Here is a 21026-nt window from a genome sequence, read left to right as displayed (position 1 = left end):
TAAGCTTTTGTGGCCTTTTATTTCATGGATATCACAACAGGCATATTAAGTCAGTAAAAGTATTTTTATTAAAACAAAAAGTGTTAAAAGTCAACACAGTCATAACATTTACACATTATCTACACACAAGGCAGTTTGTCTCATAGGTTGTGTGTAGTGGGGCATGTAGTACTCAACATGCCTGAGAACAGAGGGAGAAATTGGAGCACATTATACAACTGCTGAACATAAAAAAATACAAAATAATTCCATTTAATAAAACATACATTATGAGATGCACTGTGTTTTTGTGTAGTGGGACCTTCCGGAAATTCCCTTTAAATCTACTTTTAGCACCCAAAGTGAAATATTCCCTTTCTCTACCATTATTTTACTACTCCTTATATATATATATTTTTTTTTGTTTTGTTTTAAAGCCTCAATTTCTTTCCTATTCCGGAACAGAAGCCTCGGGTCAGCACATGACTTGGCTAATGCACAGATTCAGACAGAGTGTGGTCTGGATCTCTTGCAGAGTGGCTTCCACAGGTCTGAGTGATTGGATCAATAGCACTCAAGGCCTATTTACTCCTCTTTTACAGTTTCAGTAAGGGAAGGGCTGTGCCAACTATCTTCCCCGTCTCTTTACTCCTCAGCTGAGATGAAGGCTGCCAAAAGATATTCTGTAGTGTCTGAACTATTGTAACCACCAGTCAGTTTTACACAGCGTTTTAAGTCTGCAACCTTTTAATGTGCAGGAAGAAACATTACTGTATGACTATCTGTAAAACACTTTTACACATTAGTTTTTCTGTGCTTGCCCCCCACCCCCACCTGACCCATCCATCCATCAACGAAAAAGCCTTGCACTCTCGTCAAAACAAAGGCCTAAATTCATACTGGATGCGTACCACCAGTGATGATACATAAAAACATATTTGAATGAGTACATTAGTAGCTCAGTCATCACCTGAATCATAGTTTAAGCCAGTAGTGTTCAACCAGTGGGAACATCTGGCTCTGAGACATTTAGTCTCTTTAGCTATTAGTTAGCTAGTGGCTAACATTAGACAAAGAAAACAGAAAATCTCATGGAGTGCATGAATAATACGTTAATGAATCACATTTCCCATGCTATTCAAATATCTTAATATTTATATTCAATAACACTGTCCAGTCCAATCTCCAATCTAGATCAAACCAGTTAAATATGTAAGACATCATTATGACAATGACATGAGGTTCCTCAGACAAACAAGAAGGTAAAACAAAATAGATTTAAAGAAAAGTTAACTGAATGTTTGTGTTGATGTTATGAGGTAAAGGTCAATCAGGGATAAACTGAACTCAGGGGCCTTGTCAGATTACCCCTTCCTCACTATAAGGAATTCACTAATTTAACATGACTTGATTGGCCAAGTTAACCTAGATCTGTGGCCAATCACATCATAAAGAATCAATAATTACCTCACAGGAGGAGGGAAATGCATTTCCACAGGATTCTGACAGAGCCAGGATATGTTGGTTTAGGAGTGGAGATTGATTAATTACAAGATGCATATGAGCCTCTAGGTTCAAAGTACCATCAACGTCTGATCAAGAGTGAGATCCTTCTCTAACTAGTTGACGAGTTAGAAAACATCCGATGCTGGATCATTTATTGGAGGTAACTTCAACCTAGACTGTATTTATGTTTTGGGATTCTAGGATCATTCTCCGATCGGCTACTTCCGTTTGCTTTTGGTGTCCGTGGTCTGGAACACACTGGAGGCCGACATCAAGTTCTCAATGTACTGGCCCAGAACCTGGTTCTCCGATTTCAGCTTGAGATTCTCCTCCTTGACGGCATCCACCCTTGCTGATAGGTCTATCGTAGAAGACAAGAAAACCCAGGGAAAGGTAAGCATCAGCAATAATTCAGAATATCTGTTGAACAGAAAAACTAGAAGAGAAAAACGATTTTCTTCTTGTTTCTGTTCCCTTAACATTAATGTGCTACTACAGCCAAAAAACTGCCTAAACTCCCCTGACTGAAGGCTTTGGCAACACTCATGGTTGTGCTAATCTGAGACGACAGACGGTTTCAGGGGAGAAACTGCTTTTTAGTCTTGAGTTCGGGTGGACAGAAACAAATGGAGATGCATTTAGGAGGCCATTAACACTGCGTCTACTGATAGACTGGAGGAGTGATGAAGACAAATGAAAGCAGGAGAGAAGAGAGATTACAGTAACCCAGCGAGAGAGAAAGAAGTGCTTGCAAAGGTCAGTGCTCAGTGGACTAAGAGGGATATTTAGGAGGGAGAGGAGGATGGAGGGAGGGAGGGTGCAGTGGGGCTTTTGCGTGCTTATTTGGTATCAGAAATAAATAAGAAATAGGGTGTTGCCTTTACCTTCCAGTGTGTGTTGCAACTCCAGAACCTGGTTGATAAGCCTCGTCTTCTCCTCCACTTCTACTTGGTTCTCCATGTCTCCTGGCATGTACAACAGACACAACAGGTAATGTGACCCAACCAGGACACACGCATCCCTCACTTTAATACAGAACCAAGTCACACAGGAGGCTTGTACATGAGTTGCATTAGTTGCTTAGTTTGTTACTATACCATCCATGTCGCAGTTCATGGCGAAGAGATCGTTGTCCTGTTTGATATACAGGGCTGCAGTTCCTCTGTCCACTGCATGACACAAGACAAAAACGTGTCATGAGTTCAAGCCAACAGCAATGGAGATTGTATGTCTTTTCAGTTTCACGCATCGCAGAAAAGCTATAGACATGACACGCCACGAGCTCTGCCACCCTGTGTACTCCTCAAGCTATATAGGAAACTTCAAGTCTCAGTCTAGATTGAGTCAATACCTAATTGTGTCGCTTAAATGGCTGACCAAAATGCTTCGTAAAAGGTTAACCAACTGAATTTCTGCAGGTTGAGGACTTCCCAAAGAGTACACAAGCGTAAGTAAACAGTCCCAGCTCTGGTACAAGTAGCTACGCTAATAAGCGACATTTTATACCTACAGTACTACTGTACTGTGTAGTTGTTGCTTCCCATATCCTAAGAATCTCAATCTCATTGTTCAGAATAACCTTGTGTTCTACTGTCCATTTGATAAATGAATCCCTTGACATTAGTGTTATGCTAACTAGCTGGCTAGCTAGGCTAGCTTGCATGTTGGACAAACACAGAGACATCAGCTTGCTATTGACGATGCGCCAACCTTATATTGAACAATACTTGCCAAAAAGTGACAATGACAAGTGAAACAAATGTAGCTCAGACTGCCAAATTCAAATCAAAATGGTAAAATGATGGTAATAGAACTCTAGCAGGCTTACCTGCGTTCTATATTAAAGTTAGCTCGCTAGCCACCCGGGCCCTGTTGGGCTGGGAATCTGTCTTATCCACTAGCTTTGCATTTAGACTAGCTGACGTAGAATTTACACTGTAAGGCGTGTAGATAACTAGTAATCCAAATTACATAAATGTCAGTGACTTACCCGTTGGATATTGTATGGATATTTGGCTAGCTAATGGAAACCGTAGCCGGTTTGTGTCAATATCGTTGTAACACGGCACTGCGGGTTTCCCTGCCTGACAGTGAAGATGGGACAACCTGACTCACACTAGTTGGGTGCAATTTCCAATGTACCCTACAGAGGGCGCTACGGTTATGAAAACACACAAAGTGACAACCCCAGTCAAAGTCTGCATGCACGCTTAAAACGACCACTTATGTGATATGTCTGAGATACTGTGAACTGAGGTGTGTTTTTGTTTGTTTCTTTGTGTGTCTGTATTTTTGTAAATAGGAGTACCAACTAATGTCCACCACACACACATAAAAACACAGTCACACGCTGCAGCCCTTAAATGACAGATGCTCAGGCGTCTCCCCGCCATTCCCCTGACAAGCAAGTAGTGCACTGCCGAGCTGAGCGACAGTTGGCCGAGCTGAACCAGCCCACCAGGATCAGTGTGTAGCGTTACGGGACAGTGTCGCTACGCTCTTCTCAGTGGAGCCCATATGCTACTGCCTGTAGCCAGAACGAACCTTGGGGAGGGTGCTGTTTGGCCAACTATGAGCGGCCTGGACTGGCTTGTACTGTCCAAGACAGTCACAAGACCAGTGCTACTCGCATGCTGTTGCAGCACACATTTTAGTATCAAACGCCTGTTTGTGTCGTAGCTTTTTCTGTCTCGTTGCCTACTCTGTCTCTGCTCTCTCTCTCTATTCCCCAGATTTGTGAGTCTCAATGGAAAACCTTACTTGTGTCCTGCTGTTTAATTAGGCCTTGTGCTGCTCTCAAGAAAATATACTTCCAATTTGTTCCCTGACCAACACAATCATTATTTTACCCATTAAGTTAATTACTTACCTACTTAGGCCTAGTTGCTCATTTAGCCTGATAATTAGTCACATACTTAAGGTTTGTCACTATTAGTCTCTCTAGAGCTGCATTTTTGGGGAAGTAACAAGAACATGTGTAATGATGGTGGACTTCAATGTAGCTAGAATTCTCATAGACTGAGTCCACTGTGTATCTGGAATCACAGCTTAAGAATATAGGACGGAATGCCGCTGTAGAGGTTTCATTCGAACGTGAAGATGGAATTTCCAATATAGAATTCTCGGGAAAGGTCTTTACTCCCCTGTTATTTTTTTTCCCTCTCCAAAGGTATTATCGGCCAGGGTGCTCAGGTGGACAGGCCTTCACACATGCAATCTAGTGTTTACTTCCTCCATATCATGACAAAGCATTGGTTAGCCTGCTACAAAAAGAGGAGGAAGGAAAGAAGGAAATTGAGCATTCTACCTGTCTGTGCTCAGTGTGTGGGCAGGTACTCTAAACTAGGTCACGTCAGGTATTTAAGCTTTAAGGGACAGAGGAGCGAGGGCTACAGGTGTTCAAGTACAGGTGGTGTTGAGTCTTACCTGTGTCGTCAGCTAGCGAGATGTTGGTGAAGGTTCCATCATCTTCCTCTACCTGGGACTCCATGGCTAATGCTAGAGGCTAGCTCGGAATACTTTCTCTTTCTCTCTAAACTCGGAGAGTGGGATATCCTTTTTTGTCTGTCCCTCTCTCTTTCCTACAGAGACTACCCTTTGAGTAGCATGCTATCGATAACCTCCAAAGCTTGCAGAGAGACTTGATGACCTTCTCTTTCTCTCTTCCTGTCTCTCTCTCACACTTTCTTTCTCTCTCTCCCCGTCTCTCTCTCTCTCTCTCTCTCTCTCTCTCTCACACACACTTTTTCTCTCAATAACTTTGTCTCTTTGTTTTCTTCCTTGTTCCCTTGTCAGGTTCACTCCCTTGGCTTTCTCTGTTCATCTATTTTTCTCTCTCAGTCTCTCACTGGCTTTCTGTTACACACACACAGACATACACACCAAACACAAACACACATACACTACATAGTCCAAGCCCCACCCTGTGGGACACCTGTTCCAGTCAGGCTGCTCTGTCTCCTTCTGAATTATTTACGTTTCCACGGTGACCAGCCCTACCTGACTGGTGGCTCGGGTGACAGAGTTGTTGTGGGAACACGTCACCAAGGCAATGCATTGGCCAGAGTCGGTGATTGTTCCTCAGCTGCTCAGAGTTCAAAGTTCAAGGTTCAGCAATCCACTGTTGGTAGAGAAGCTCAGTCCAAGTGTCATAAAGCTGTGTCATACGGAACCCCACACACACATACACATGCACACATACACTCACACTTGTGCATGCTCGCTCGATCACACATTAACCAAAGAAGTAAAGGAGCAAGTGTTGAGTACACAGAAAGGTAAACACATTTTCTTTCTATGTCTCTCTCTTTGTCTCTCTCTCTTTGTCTCTTTGTCTCTCTCTCTGTCTCTCTCTCTGTCTCTCTCTGTTTCTCACCCTCTCTCTCTTACTTTCTTTCACTCTTCCTGCTCTTTTTTGATCCGTTTTTCTCTTCCTTTCTCAGTCTTACATGCTCTTTCTTCTTTAGGGCTGAAGGGTCTTTGGTGAGAATGCCAACACATTTTACTGGGCCTGTAGTCCGTTTCAAAACATGAATTCAGTTGATGTCCCATTATTGTGTTACAATGTATCTGTCCTTAGCATCAACTAAGTACCTGACTGACTGCATTCAGGGCAAAGCAGCATTGTATACAACCTGTCTTTTAGTGCTGCTTAACTAGATTTTTCACTATGCAATGCATATAGGCTAGCAGAAGAAAAGGCTGTGTTCCTTCAGCCATATTGCTTCAGCCTATCCATGTCCCTCAATGGGTGACCATTGTCACTACAATGACAGGTATCTGAGGCATAGTGACAGTGTGCTCTCTGGTGGCAGAAAGTGGACATTGCAGACGACAATTGCCATCTCCATCCTTAACCTTTCTAGACATGTCAAGTGTCTCCAAGTCTGAATCTTCTGGTTGCGTGCTAGGCCACTGGATGGAAAGAGCCGACTGAAAGACAGGCAGGGAGACACAGGTAGGCGGACGGCGGACGGATCAACCGACTGAACATCTTGATATTCTTCATCATCAGCTCGCACTGACACTGTAAAATCAGGTATTTGAAGGCTGAAAATAGACTGTGCCATGGAACGTCCAGACCCTGTCAATTACAGCAGCATGTGTTTCTATTGTTGAAAACACACTCTGTGTTTGGACAGGATCCGTTTGCCCATAAAGCTTAGAGGAAACTGGCATTTATAAGAGAGCAATTTCACGGCGGAGGATTGCTGTTAACACGCAAGGTTTAGTGATAATCTAAACCGTGCCTTGGAATTCTCGGGGTGTGCGTCGGCCGGCAGTCCAAACAGTCTGCATGTTTCACTGGACTCAAGTTTGAATTTTACCTGACGCCTTTCAATGGCGAGGTTTGGTGCATGCTGGTTTTGTCATTTGTGTGGGTGGATAGGTGGGGAGTGGAAGGTGTGTGTTTGTGCAAAAGTGCCACCAAATGATAAAAGGATGCTTTGTGTGTGTGTGTGTGTATTGACACAGTGTTGTGTCCAGCTGTCCAGACTTCTGCTCATGCACCTGCATCCCTTCTGGACCCCACAGCCAGACTGACCTCTACTTGACCTGGAAGCAGTCCAGCCCCGTGGTGGAGGGTCACGCCTATTCACTGCCTCACTGTCAACACCCTATGCCAACATGCACCCCTGGTGTGGCATGGTGTGTGTGTGAGTGTGTGGCATCTTTGTGTGTATGGTGAGCACCTATGTGCGTGTGCGTGTGCGTGTGCGTGTGTGTGTGTGTGTGGAGCTTGCATGTTAGTTAAGAGGAGGTTGTGGGTGGTACTTTTGAGGTGTACTGGACAACTGCCCAGGATTCCAGGTTGGCTCCTGTCTACTTACATCAAACAAGATGGCCGACAAACTTCTCATCTGCCCGAGGCTAGAACTGCATTTGTAAAAGCTCTCCATCTATTTACCAATAGTCGAGGTTCATCAGTCCTTGGTCATAACCAGGCTTATACCTGCCTCCCTTTTGGTTGTGGAAAGCACAGTAAGAAAAGAAAGGCAGAGCTGGAAGTGAAAGAAAACAGTTATGGATTGTTCATTTCTCATGCCTCATCTTACGTTGGAGCAATGAGGACATGGATGTGTGGGCTTGATGGACAGAGAGAGAGAGAGAGAGAGAGGGACAGAGAGAGAGAGAGAGAGAGAGAGAGAGAGAGAGAGAGAGAGAGAGAGAGAGGGACAGAGAGAGAGGGACATAGAGAGACACAGAGAGAGAGAGAAGGGGGGGCAGAGAGAGAGAGAGGGGGGGGGGCAGAGAGAGAGAGGGGGGGGGACGACAGAGAGAGAGGGGGGGGTACAGAGAGAGAGGGGGGGACAGAGAGAGAGAGGGGGACAGAGAGAGAGAGAGGGACAAAGAGAGAGAGAGAGGGACAGAGAGAGAGGGACAGAGAGAGAGAGAGAGAGAGGGGGGGGGAGAGGGAGGAGCACGAGAGGATGAAAAGTGGATGGTGTGACTGCTCTTTCTGTGGTCCCCTCTCTCCCCTGCCACTCCACAGACCAGATGCCCACTTTGGCAAGAGTGCTTTGCCAGAGCAACGCCAGGCAAGAGGGTTAATACCCACGTACACACACACACACACACATATTATCCACTCACACACAGAGAAACACGCACATACACACACATTATCCACTCACACACATACAGGGAGAAGAAGAGGCTGTAAAGGAGCACTCGTCCATCTGTCCATCCCACTGCTTATCTGGCACTGAGGACATGGTGTGTGTGCGTGTGTGAGTGTGTGTGTTAGGTGGGAGGGGGTCTCAGAGCAGTCTTAAATGGCACAGCCACAGTAAGGCCCTGCAGTGGACACGACATTACAAGGAGTTACACTGCCCCCCTCTGACACATAACTGGGAGACAGCAAGGTCCAGTATAAATATCGTTTTTAATGGATCCTTTTTACACAGTCCCTGTTCTTTACTCGTCACTTATTGGATGCGGCCAGTTTCAACATGTCTCGTAAAGTAATTGTCTTCTGATCCCAGTTAACTTTGCTGAATGGACGGAGGGGATGTTTTGAATGTTCCTTTAAAATGGAATGATCCCCTGAAGCTTCTCTCTTCCAATCAGAATTAAGCTGCTGACTGAGTAACTGGTCAGGGGTCAGGATGGTCCACGGGAAAGTCTCTCTTGTGTCCGCCTCCCTCACACTCCCGTCCACTCACTTAATCTTAATCGCCATGGAAACGCCTCATGGACCCCGCAACCTGGATCTTTTGGCTCAACGATGAGGCGTCTACTTGGTCGGAGTGTCTGGCAATACAAAGCTTACCCAGGAAGTGACATCACAAGCCCCCCCCAAAACCACATAGAGGACCCTCCCTCCCTCACAGTCCTCTTTCACGTGATTGGAAGAATGCCCACTGGAAGGCGACGATGAGGGATAGGACTGTGATGTCACACCATTAGGCTACAGGAAGTAAGAGATCATTGTAAATCCTCCTATGAAGTGCTAAAGTGAAAGGAGATGAATGAAACTATTTTGACAATGAGTTTCCATGGATACTTCCTGGTCTATTATACGACCCTATCTCTTGCCGTTAGTGTGAAGGCTGCAGGTGAAGGGGGAGTGTGTTTTTAACTCTTTTAAGCCTGCGAGGGGCCATAAATGTTGCTGGGTGCCATAAAGCAGGCCTGAAGATCTGAGGCAGCTATTTATCTTGGGGGAGAATCTCCTCCTAGTCCAGAGCTGAAGAATGCCTTTCATCAGAGAGCGAGAGAGGAAGAGATGGAGAGCAGAAGGAGAGAGAAAAAGACAAGTTTTCGGGACTAAGAAAGAAAGGTAGAACAGGTAAAGAGAAGTGACAGGAAAGAGAGGAGAAAATGGAGGAGGCTGTTTGTGTTGAGAGTGAGCTCGAGGAAGGGGAGAGAGGGGAGGGAAACGTGAGGATCAGCACAGACAGATTCAAGGGAGTAGAACCCATTTGGCCCTGACTGGAAGAGGCCTCATAGAGTGGTGGAGGAGGTGTCAAGCCTGTTGTGACCCATGCACACACACACACACTGCACAAAATTCACACTCCTCATACACCGACGCACGCACACACACACACTTAAGCAAACTAATATTTAAACACAACAGATCATGTCCTTAAAGTACCCTGCAGTCATTATTGTCACAACCAACTAACAGAGATAATCAGCTTTTGGAGTGTCTGAGTGTGTGTGTGTGTGTGTGGGGGGGGGGTGTCTGTGTGTATGTCCCTCCATACAGCTCTATCCATTTACTAATTGATTTGCCTTTGAAATATTCAGCAGCTAGCGGGCAGACGAGGCGTTTGAATGGATGTGTGTTTTGTCATTCACCCACACCCCTTTCTCTCTCACACGCTCTCTCTCTCTCTTCCTCTCCTTCTCTCTTCCCCTCTCTTCCTATCTCTTAGGAATTAGTTTCTCTCTCTTACATTTTCAGGAATATTCACTGCTTTCTAATTTACAAAGACCTGTAAATTAATGCTGAATTGACAAATGATTACATTTAACTTTTGTGTTTAGTCCGGGCCGTTAAGTCCGGTAAGTAAGGGCACTGGTTAGTTATGAGTGGGCATATCAATTCACCCTTTGATTTCTGTGGGTATGTGGGGGGGGGGGTTGTTTGTGCCCCACATAGTAATCAATCATCCGTCCATTCTCCAGTGATCCAATCTACTCTGCTCCACGTTTTGTCAAAAACCGTGAAAAGCTAGTGTTGCTTTACGATCTCCTTCACCAGCCTTTTCTCACCCCTGCACTTCTCCTCTCTTCTCCCTCTCTCTCAGTCCATTCTTCCTGCTTCTTTCTCATCCCACTAACAGTCTTACACACACTCTGCAAAGAGAGGAGACAGGCACACTCACCTAAGAATACTTTGCAGAGTTGTGGAGAGTTGCCTGAGTGTTGAATTGCTTTTTGCTTTCTGAAGGTTTGGCACAAAATGTTATTTTCTTCTTTGAGTTCAAAGTAAGCGGAGAACTGATAAGGTTGTTCGTGTTTTGTTTTTTACATTCGTGTCATTTTGTAAACCTTTTGGACCACCTGTTGTGGCTGGATTGGCAGCTTGAAATGTTCCTGTGGTATAAGAAACTGATGTTTTTAGCTCTAAAGCCGATGTTTCTGTTAAGGAACACCGAGTGTCTTGTTTTTGTCTGATATCACTGTGACTTGACAAAAAGGGGAAAACAGTAATTTTGGAATTAGAAGGGTTTTGCAAGGGGGTGTGTAGGTGTGTTTGTGGTCGTGACATCATTGAGTGCCCTCTTGGTGCTAACCCCGTCTGGCCAAAAAACAACTTTACGACAGTGACATCACGATGCCTTGGTGAGGTCAGAAGATCGAGTCGACACAATTCTGATATTCAATCTCTGTGCTGTGAGAACAGTCCATCCACTCCAACATATAAACAAAAGATGCAAAAGGCACTCTTGTGTGTTGGGGTTTGTACACTAACATTATGCATTTTAAGTACAGTGATTACTATTCAAGGAGTTTGTCTGTCCTGGTGAACACTTGGGAAATGTAGATCAGACGGTCATATTAAATGGAAACGCCTAATGTCTTATTGTCTTATTGCCTGAGAACTCTTTTGTGTGAGTGCGTGCGTGAGTCTGAGTATGTGTGCGTGTAGTGTTTGTGAAATTAGCATATCTTTAAAAGGGAGAATATGGAGCTTCTTAATGAGAGAGGCCGCATGCATTTCATTATCTGCTCATTAGCATGATTACCCAGCGTCAGTTGTTTTGATGACACAAGGATGTGTTAATCTGTGTTTGTACGTGTGTACGTTTCTGCATCAGCATGATCGTGTTTGAATGTGTGTGAGGGAGCTGGTGTGTGTGTCTGTGCGTGTGTACGTTTTCCGCTTGAGCTTGTGTTTGAATGTGTGTGAGAGAGCTTGTGTGTGTGTGGCGGGGGTGGAGAAGGGGCCAGGGAGGCTGGGATATTTACACTGGCTCCTGTTCTACTTTTCTGTTCCTCACTATGCTCCACCTCCACCATGTCCTTCTTCAAAGCAAAAACTGTCAACACGGTTCAACCTCTCTCAAGACATAGTTCCAATTCAACATCTTTGCTCAATCAACACTCCATAATCCCTTCCTCATAAACAAGCCCAGTGTTTTCCAACCAGGTATCACAAGAAGTTAGCAAAAAAGCTATTGTTTTCTCTCTTTTTTTTTCTTCTTTTCTCCAAAACAGCTGATCAGGCAGAAGGTTCTGGGCATTTTTCTTCAGTCCCATGGAGGGGTTGTGTGGTTGTTGTTCTCAACCCCAGAGTTTGAAACATTGGAGGACTGCATGCTGTGAGAGGTGACACTAGATAAACACTGTGGTGTGGTGGTTTGACCAGACTGTGTGCGAAACAAAAGCATTCCTCCATGGTACGCTGTTACGGAGGGCAAAGCGACATTTATCGCAAGACACACCAGTCTACTGGCCAGGCCGCAGAGGCACAGGAGGAAGCACTCACACACACACACACACACACACACACATACATACGTATGCACACTCACAGATTACATCTGTTGGTCTGGGTGGTATAAAATGCAGTCTGTTCAGCTGAATTCTATAAATCTACTTTGTAAGTTGTAAGTTGATTTGGATAAAAGTTTCTTTTAAATTACTGAAATGCTCCTGCTTAAGCAGACAAATGATTTTTTGAGGGGGCCACATGCAATGCCTCTCTCTCTCTCTCTCTCTCTCTCTCTCTCTCTGTCTGTCTGTCTGTCTGTTTCTCCCTCTTCTCTTCTTACTCCCTTTGCTGTCAGAGAGAAATCACGACGCCTGTCACTTCTTCCACACCACAGACCTCTTCTGTGTGTGTGTTTGTGTGTGTGTGTATTGTAGAGAGAATAAGATGGGGGGGGGGGGGGGGGGGTTGGCGGGGGACTGAAATGATGCAGGAATACCATGGCTGTGAGTCACCCTGGCCCCTGCCATCCCCCAACAGACACACACACACACGCCATAGCTCAAAAAACACATGCACACAGCACGGCCCTCACGCAGGTCCCACTCTCCTCTGTACCTCGTCTCCTTCTCTCCCTCCCTTTCCGTGAACATGAAAAGGGTATTAGTATTCCTTAGCAGTGCGTGAGAGGTAGTGGCGATGGCAGTATCTCTCTCTTTTTCTCTCTCTGCCTCCCCCCCTCCCTCCCCCCTCCCTCCCCCCCTCCACTCTCTCCCTCCCTCCCTCTCTCTCTCTCTCTCTCTCTCTCTCTCTCCCTCCCTCCCCCTTTTCTCCCTGTGGATAGTCAATATATCAGCTTCATTGATTCTCTCTTTACTGGCCTCTAATGCACCGGCGGGCACATTAAATATTTAGAGGCTCTAATGCAACCGACCAGCAACCTGGCAGTAAGGTAGGGGGCCTTCCGTACACAGCTACCCCAGACAGCGGTTCCTCGGCCTGGGCAGGAGAGGCAGGGGAGTCCCCCTTGGTAATCACAGAGAGGGTGTGGGCTCGTAATTGAGGAGGGGGGGGGGATTAGTGCCATACTGTCTACTGCTAAACTGAAGGATCTGCCATGAGCTCCCGCTAGTTAGCGCTGGGTCATCGCTCCCGACAGACCTCTTCACTGTCTATAGAGAGAACATTCTTGTCTTCTCTGAGGATATCGTTTGGAACTTAAGCGTCCATAACCGTGACGCCCATTTTTACATTGCTTGAAAAAAAGCTATACAGCTTACATTTTACTGTATTTTAGATATATGGGATCCTTGACAAACATGTATTAGTTGAATGACAATGAAGTGTCATAGTGCCCAATAAATGCTAAATTTTTACTGATCCTGAATAACTTATGGTTATTTATTTTTTGTTTTGTTTATGTTATTCACCTATTTATTTTCATAATGTGCTCCTCTGCTTTTCACAACACTCTTTCAACATAGCCTCCTTACACATGCATTTCTACTGTGTGTGTGTGTGCACGCATGGGTGTTTGTATGTTTAGTGTGTGTACGTACTTGCCTGTTTTGTAAACTCACTTCTCACCCTCTACACCTGCAGTTGTGAGTGGACAAACCGGCACGACCATGAGAGAAGCATTGTCAGGTCGCCTGTGAGTCATGAGAGGGAGTAAGTAAGTAAGACTTTATTTATATAGCACTTTTCATACAAGAATTGCATTTCATAGAGCCGCACTCTATCTGCGGTCTCTAATCGGTCTTAGATCCGAGCTGCCACTTGCAGTTTCGAGGGAGGGAGAGAGGGACAGAGAGAGGGACAGAGAGAGGGACAGAGAGAGGGACAGAGAGAGGGACAGAGAGAGGGACAGAGAGAGGGACAGGGAGAGGGACAGAGAGAGGGACAGAGAGAGGGACAGGGAGAGGGACAGGGAGAGGGACAGAGAGAGGGACAGGGAGAGGGACAGGGAGAGGGACAGAGAGAGGGACAGGGAGAGGGACAGGGAGAGGGACAGGGAGAGGGACAGGGATAGGGACAGGGAGAGGGACAGGGAGAGGGACAGGGAGAGGGACAGAGAGAGGGACAGAGAGAGGGACAGAGAGAGGGACAGGGAGAGGGACAGAGAGAGGGACAGAGAGAGGGACAGAGAGAGGGAGAGAGAGAGGGACAGAGAGAGGGACAGAGAGAGACAGGGAGAGGGACAGAGAGAGGGACAGAGAGAGGGACAGAGAGAGAGAGAGGGAGACAGGGAGGGACAGAGAGAGGGACAGAGAGACGGACAGAGAGAGGGACAGGGAGAGGGACAGGGAGAGGGACAGAGAGAGGGACAGAGAGAGGGACAGAGAGAGACAGGGAGAGGGAGAGAGGGAGAGATTAGAAACTTTCCCTGTGTCATATTTTAAAATAATCCTTTATTATCCCCCTTCATGAAGAGATACAATAAAAAGAAACTGATTTCACACTACCAAACCAGAGAAAGACCATGTAAGGTCACAGTCCACATTTAGAATTGCTATTAATACACAACATAATGAATGGACATATCATCACATGAAGATTCAATGTGTAGTACTTAGCCAATGACTGTAAACTGTAAGAAAATGAAGTCATGGAATGTCATTACATAAGGTCTACACAGACGTCACTTATGAGACATCAAGTAGATATTGTGATTTAAGGCAAAACCTGAGAGAACTCTGTGCAGGGGAAAGGCCAGGGGTGAGAGAGGGGGGCTTCTGGTGTCCATTTGTGCTGTTGGAGTCAGAGATGTGTGGGGGTGGAGTGTGAGTGTGTGTGTGTGTGTGCGAGCAGACAACAACATTCCGGTCATTCCTTTTGCGCTAAGCCGACTGGACTGGGCAGCAGCACCAGTTACAGCGACACACACATGCACAACCACACCCACACATACGTTCACACACACACGTACACACAGACACACTTTTATGTCAGTAACTGGTCTGTTCAAAGTAAGACAGATGCTCAAGTCAGTTCCCTCTGTGGACTGCCATGACTGCACTTTGCAGGATGCTCAGAGGTCTTGTTGACGGTAGGTGGTGATGAAATCTTCAGAAATAGTTTACAGACAAGACGATGGTCTGGGTGGCTCGTGGCGATGGTCTGCAGTTGTTTTCATTGTGCTGTCACAATGGAAAGGTAGCACAATCCAAAAGTTTTAGAACACTGACAAGACACAGAGGGGAAGAGGCAAAGAGAAAGAAGAGGATGATTTCCTGCGGTTTTCTTATCGTTGGGAGTCCCCACTCTCCCCATAGCAAAACAATGGCACAGCCGGCGCAGAGCTGTTTTAACGCTGATCGTGTGTAGGCGCCCTGAAGAAGAGAAAGAAACAGAGGAAGAAACACACAAAGTAGTTCTATCTATGATATCACACTCACGAAGATTGTGGAACTGACAAACAGTAGTGTTGGCTTAGGTAAACATGTTCTGTTTCAATGTGTGACATCATAATTGCCAGTAATGGCTGCAACCACGGGGGATGTAAAACAAACTAACAAAGTCCATAAATTAATATTGAATCCGGAACTATTAGACTATTAGAGATGATCATTCTCTTCTCTGTAGCCACGTGACATCGCTGGTAATCCTTTTTTATATGTTATTTGCCTTCTCCTGTTGGGTGAAGGCTGTAATGTGTGACCAGTAGGGTCAGAGGAGGACGAGTTTCAACATGCCTCGGGTCCATTTCCTGTCTGCCTTCCTCTATCTCTTCCTGGGAGAATTTGCCCCGCAGGCATTTCGAATGGGCAACATAGCCAAACATACACACATTAACACTTGGGCACAAACACACATTCACATGCATTAACACTTGCATATACAATGATTGTGTGTGACTGGCTTCTTTCTGTGACGAATATAATTCTGTAATGTTCCTCAAGTATAAGCAGAAGTGATAATAAACAGCACCAATCACAATTAAATGCAAGCATCCACATGCTGTACATGTCATCACTGATGGTGGTGATGACTGTGTGTGTGTGCCTGTGTGTGTGTTTGTGTGAATGCGAGAGAAAGACGGGGAACACATATGGCCGGAACAGTCGGAGATGGAACTCAGAACTCCCACATGACACAGCGTACAAAAAATAAAGAGTGAAGTCTAACACTACACCGCTCTGAAATAAACTCACTGTGTGTGTGTCTGTGTGTGTGTGTATGTTTTACTGGTACAGGTTCTGATCCCACCAGTTCTGCTAGAGCTTCAATTATATGTTATTTTTTATTTACATGAAAAAACATGTCAATTCGAATGCTTAGGCAGTTGATGAGATAATTAATTTTGGTCCACGAGGACACCTACAAGACGGCTTGGATGGTAGGCTCGGGATTTCAGTAGGTTTTCAATCCACTCCTAATCCAGCGACAAACACTTCTACTCCGTGTTTTCCTCCGCGCCGTCGGGCTACTCACAGCCTCTAGCTGGTTTTTACTCAACTCTTGTCCTGATATCACTCCGCTGGCATGGAGGAGAGGACTTGATTATTGTGATGGTGGCAGGCAGCAGCTTCTAGCGACGAGCCGAGATCACGGCGTCTCTAGGATTTCCGTTCGCGTCCCTTGATACGGACCGGGACGATTGGACTCTACGCAAACCTTTTTACCGGACAGGGATTTTTACCGACCAAACCAATGAGATGCAAGTTCACGGAGCAACTCCGGAGCCCGTTCGCTTCAGACAGCAAAACTTTTTCTCAAAGGACAACACAATAAAACGGCGAGCTCGCTACGTCGGGTTGTTGTGTGAATGAGTGATGACCGCTTGTAGCCTAATATCCGGATGTTTCCTTTGGAGTTAAAAGTGTTGCGGCGGTATTGAAGTGTGGACCGGCTGCATAGCAAGCTCTACCCACGCTAGGGGTGTTTTGTTACCTGTTTTCAGGATCGAGAACGATGTTGTTGTAAACAGTATTGAATGGTGGAACCTCCACGTACTGTCCCGGCGGAGGGAAGCAGCATCGGTCACCGTTTGCTACTGTCCTTTGAATCCCCCCTCTCTTGTCTCTGAACAAGCTAGTTACCTTCTCACCCCTGTGGAACAATCTGAACGAGGTGAGGGTGCTTGGGAAAAGTTCTTCCAAAATACCAGCCCTTTGGCTAGAGGATGGGGGACTTTGCATCCCCCGCTGCCGCCAACGGCAGTAGCATTTGCATCAATAACAATGCCATGAACAGCGGCATCAACCCGAGTGGAAACTCTAACAATGTGGGCATTCCGAAACACAGCACAGTGGTCGAGAGGCTACGGCAGCGGATAGAGGGCTGCCGGAGACACCATGTCAACTGCGAGAACAGATACCAGCAAGCTCACGCCGAGCAGTTGGAGATAGAGCGCAGGGAGACCGTGAGTCTCTACCAGCGGAGCTTGGAGCAGAGGGCGAAGAAATCCGCCAACACCAAGCAGCAAAGTAAACAACAAGACCCCGACTCGGCCTCGACTACCGAGCAAAGAAATAACACTCTCATAGCGGTAAGCAGTACCAACAATCACAGCCAACATTTGAGCTACACCCCCCTCCTTCGCTATTGCAGCATGGGGTTGTTAGCACTCCCGTCCCTTGCTCAGAAAAGTTTGACGGTAACATTTTCTCTACACTTGGCAGTAGCTACGAAAAGTCCCATCTATTCAAAACAAGAGTCTCAGCAAGCATGTTTGTAAAGAGACACACTAACTTTCACTTTGGTTACAAACTACAGGGAAGTCAGTTACTGGTCGGAAATGACTATAGTCTATTGAAAGTTTTTTGTAGGGGGTGGCCCTTTTTGTTGCTTTGAGATTTGCCAGCCCTCTAAATACTCTTGGACTTTGAAAACTCGTTAAGTTTGTTGAGACTTTTGAATAGATATTAAGCATAGCCCACTGTTAGGTGGACGAGAAAGCACCACAGGCCTACTTGTAAATGTTTCTTTTCAAAACAGCAACATGGTATCATAAAAAACACCAAGTGTTCAATGTAGTTCGCATGGATCTCGAACTGTTGCATATATTTAGACTGATACAGAACTGAACATTATTTCTGAAAGACAGGTACTCATCCAAGACGAGGGTCTAAAGTCTGAAGTTTAAAGGGAGTGTCGGGGGAGGAACGAACGGAGGGGGAAATTGTTAGCACATAATATGGCTGTGGAGGTCCAGCTCCCTTGTATGTAGCCTAGCACAGACCAGATAGTAGCCTTTATGCTACGTCTAATGTTTTTCAGATTTTGTCTTATTGTCATGTTCTTTTGACTGAAATGGGTACAGACACGTACTATGATGAGGCTCTGGTCCCGGGATATGGAACAAAGGATCACAAAGACACACTAGCGTATCTTGTCACTATGGATTGTATGTTGGTTTTAGAGCCCCGGGTCACGCATGCACAGCTAGCTGATCAGAGTGTAGTCTTTTTTCCTGCAAGGGGAGAGAAGAATCAACAGCGAATTAGTCGGCTGGAATGCCGACATTCTTTTGTTGTTGCAGTGGCCAATTGCTCCTTTGAAATGCTAAGCAGAAAGTCGGTGGCACTCTCTAATTTCTGAAAGCGACATAGGTAGCAAGCTCAGTCGTTTTTCAAGAGCCACGGTACTGAGGCGGCTGCGATTGTAATAGAAAAAGACCTCCCACCGCTTCGTGTGGACATTAAACCGCACCGCCCATTAGCTGGTAGGCAACAAATGCTCAGAATCAAGGGATTACGGTTTAAAGACACAGTAGCGCCATTTTTTCGTCTCCGCTCTATCTCAAGACGACGCCTCTACAGCTAGATGGCCGTATAGTCGCAGTACTAGGCTGCCTCGGTAAAAAAAAAAAAAAAACACATCGTAGATGTAACAAACGAAGTCCACTGCTGTTTAGGGCTGAGCAGAGCTACTCCTGTTACAGGACTGCATGTCTAATCGGTCCTGTGACACACCCACGACGAAGCAGGACTAACCTGTAATTATGAAAATACTATTAGTGTGTATGTGTGAGGATTCCTCGGGACCTCTTCTCAGTCGGTCATCCCCAGCACTCCCATACTAGTGCTTGGCATACTACACTCTTACTACTAATGAGTTGTAGGATGTCCTGATGAACCCAAATACTGTCGAGCAGAATAACAGTTTGAATCCAGATCATATCTGTTGGCCCAAAGTGAATGCATAACGTTTGTTGTTGATATGGAACTTGTGAAGATCCAATCGGTTTGGGTCTTTTTGTTGTGATACATCTATAGATACTCTGGACACTCGTTTACATGTTTTAAAGTGTAACAACAGTGACACATCATTTATTTAGTTACAGATTCATTTACCTTTATTTTGTCTAGAGAAAGGCACTCTCACCCCCTCCCCCCCTCTCTCTCTCTCCCCTCTCTCTCTCTCTCTCTCTCTCTCTCTCTCTCTCTCTCTCTCTCTCTCTCTCTCTCTCTCTCTCTCTCTCTCTCTCTCTCTCTCTCTCTCTCTCTCTCTCTCTCTCTCTCTCTCTCACAAAACACTTTTATTATTGTACGCAATCAAGGGCAAGTGGCGCTAGTCTGTGTCTGCTCCATGTTTACGGACATGGTCAAGCAAACACTACAAAAGCACAGTAGCACAGGACGGAGTCTGCTTTGTGCTCAAATCCTCTTTCCTTGGCAGATGTTTCGGCAAGGAATGACACAAACACGTGTGCACACATACACACACACAATGTTGTACTGCTTGGAGAGGAGCTCTCCCTTTCTTTTTTGGCAGAGGGGCTGAGGTGTGGGTGGCTGAGTTTCATGAATCTGAGGCCTTCCCTCCCTTCCTCTCCTCCCTCCTCCTTCCTTCCTCTCCCACCATCCCTCCCTCCCCAGGCCCTCCCCTTGTCTCTGGTTTCAACATTAGTGGTGCGATGGTAGTGTCAGTACTGGTGCTGTGGCATTGTTAATGTAGTCTGGGACCGATGCCCAGCTCTATATTTAACCCAGTGAGTTAGCATGTAGCTCACACATACACACACATACACACACATTCTCTCTCTGTGATGCCGACGATTGTGACGTCACACACAGAAACAAGACGAGGTATTTGCCTCACCAAACTCTCACAACGGGGTCCTAAAGCTGTGTTTAGATTTCTCTCTCTCTCTCTCTCTCTGTCTCTGTCTCTGTCTCTGTCTCTGTCTCTGTCTCTGTCTCTGTCTCTGTCTCTGTCTCTGTCTCTGTCTCTGTCTCTGTCTCTCTCTCTCTCTCTCTCTCTCTCTCTCTCTCTCTCTCTCTCTCTCTCTCTCTCTGTGTGGATGTTTTTAATTTCAGCCAGCTTTGTGACCACATTCCCTTCCACCCACACATGTTCACATGTCCTGCAGACTCACACACATGCTCAGAGCCCAACTGTCTTGTGTGAGCGCGTGTCTGTCTGTCTCTTATACAACGTTCCTGTCGGTGCACTTGTGTGTGCACGCACCGTACCTGCTAGCAGGCCGACTTGAGCCTTGTCGCCTAGCGTAGCATCTGAGAGCGATCACCTTACATTATTGATGTCGGGCTGGTGGTGAAGCCACGCCGCTCTCTCATCCCTCTCAATGAGAAGGCGAGACGTACACACACACACACACACACACAATGCATGTTAATTATAAATGAGGATGTTAGTTCGCTTCTAGAGATCCCCTGGCCCACTGGGTTTCTGCACAACTACTCCACTACTGTGTGTGTGTGTGTGTGTGTGTGTGTGTGTGTGTATTGTCCATCTGCCTGTGATATACATATTGGGGTGGGGTTAGGTTCATATGAGGATTATCTAGTGTGTGTGTGTGTGTGTGTGTGTGTGTGTGTGTGCGCTAGAGAAGGATGATGAGGCCTACTCTCTCTCTGCTCTGTTCCAGCACGTACTCTTAGATACCTGACACAAATTCATTTATCCACACATGCACGCACATGCATGTATACCCACATACCATTACCCTTTCAATAACCTCTGTTCTTTATTATGTCTGTAGGCAGTATATATCCTCTTGGAGTTGTTGTATTGAAAACACACACACACACACACACACACTGTGTAGCATGAGGAAGGGTGGACCCAGTCAACATAAGCTTTGCCCGGAGGGAGATGTGGAAGCTAAACAAGAGTCTATATGACTGGCCTATCCTGGCCCAGCTCTTGTGTGTGAGAGAGGATCAACATGGTTTGTTTAGTGGAA

At 45.9% G+C, this 21026-nt stretch overlaps 2 protein-coding genes across 3 annotated transcripts in view; one reads left to right on the top strand and one right to left on the bottom strand.

Moving 5' to 3' along the window:
- scoca (short coiled-coil protein a) lies at positions 1-3616 on the bottom strand. 2 transcript variants are annotated; one of them, XM_084686894.1, is made up of 4 exons: positions 3476-3616; positions 2583-2654; positions 2370-2450; positions 1-1846 (listed from the first exon to the last, which is right to left on the bottom strand). In XM_084686894.1, exons 2-4 carry the CDS (start codon positions 2599-2601, stop codon positions 1704-1706), a joined length of 243 nt encoding a protein of 80 aa, XP_084543020.1. In that variant the 5' UTR covers positions 2602-2654; positions 3476-3616; the 3' UTR covers positions 1-1703. The 2 variants fall into 2 exon arrangements, with proteins under 2 accessions (XP_084543020.1, XP_084543021.1); XM_084686895.1 differs by lacking the exon at positions 3476-3616 and adding an exon at positions 3217-3282.
- Positions 3617-16253: 12637 nt separating this feature from the next.
- Positions 16254-21026, top strand: part of maml3 (mastermind-like transcriptional coactivator 3) — a 58608-nt gene continuing 53835 nt past the window's right edge. The window contains exon 1 of the mRNA XM_084687156.1: positions 16254-17363. Within this exon, the coding sequence (XP_084543282.1) occupies positions 16998-17363 (366 nt within the window). The 5' untranslated portion in view covers positions 16254-16997. The remainder of the gene's footprint in view (positions 17364-21026) is intronic.

The sequence above is a fragment of the Hypomesus nipponensis genome, chromosome 22 (genome assembly GCF_054491055.1).
Source record: "Hypomesus nipponensis isolate SF chromosome 22, ASM5449105v1, whole genome shotgun sequence".
Lineage (NCBI taxonomy): Eukaryota > Metazoa > Chordata > Actinopteri > Osmeriformes > Osmeridae > Hypomesus > Hypomesus nipponensis.
This window is presented reverse-complemented; position numbering and strand designations above follow the sequence as displayed.

Coding starts and splice junctions, on each gene's coding strand:
- scoca (XM_084686894.1), bottom strand. Junction 1,847..2,369: donor GTTGCAACACACACTGGAAG/GTAAAGGCAACA, acceptor CTTCTACGATAG/ACCTATCAGCAAGGGTGGAT.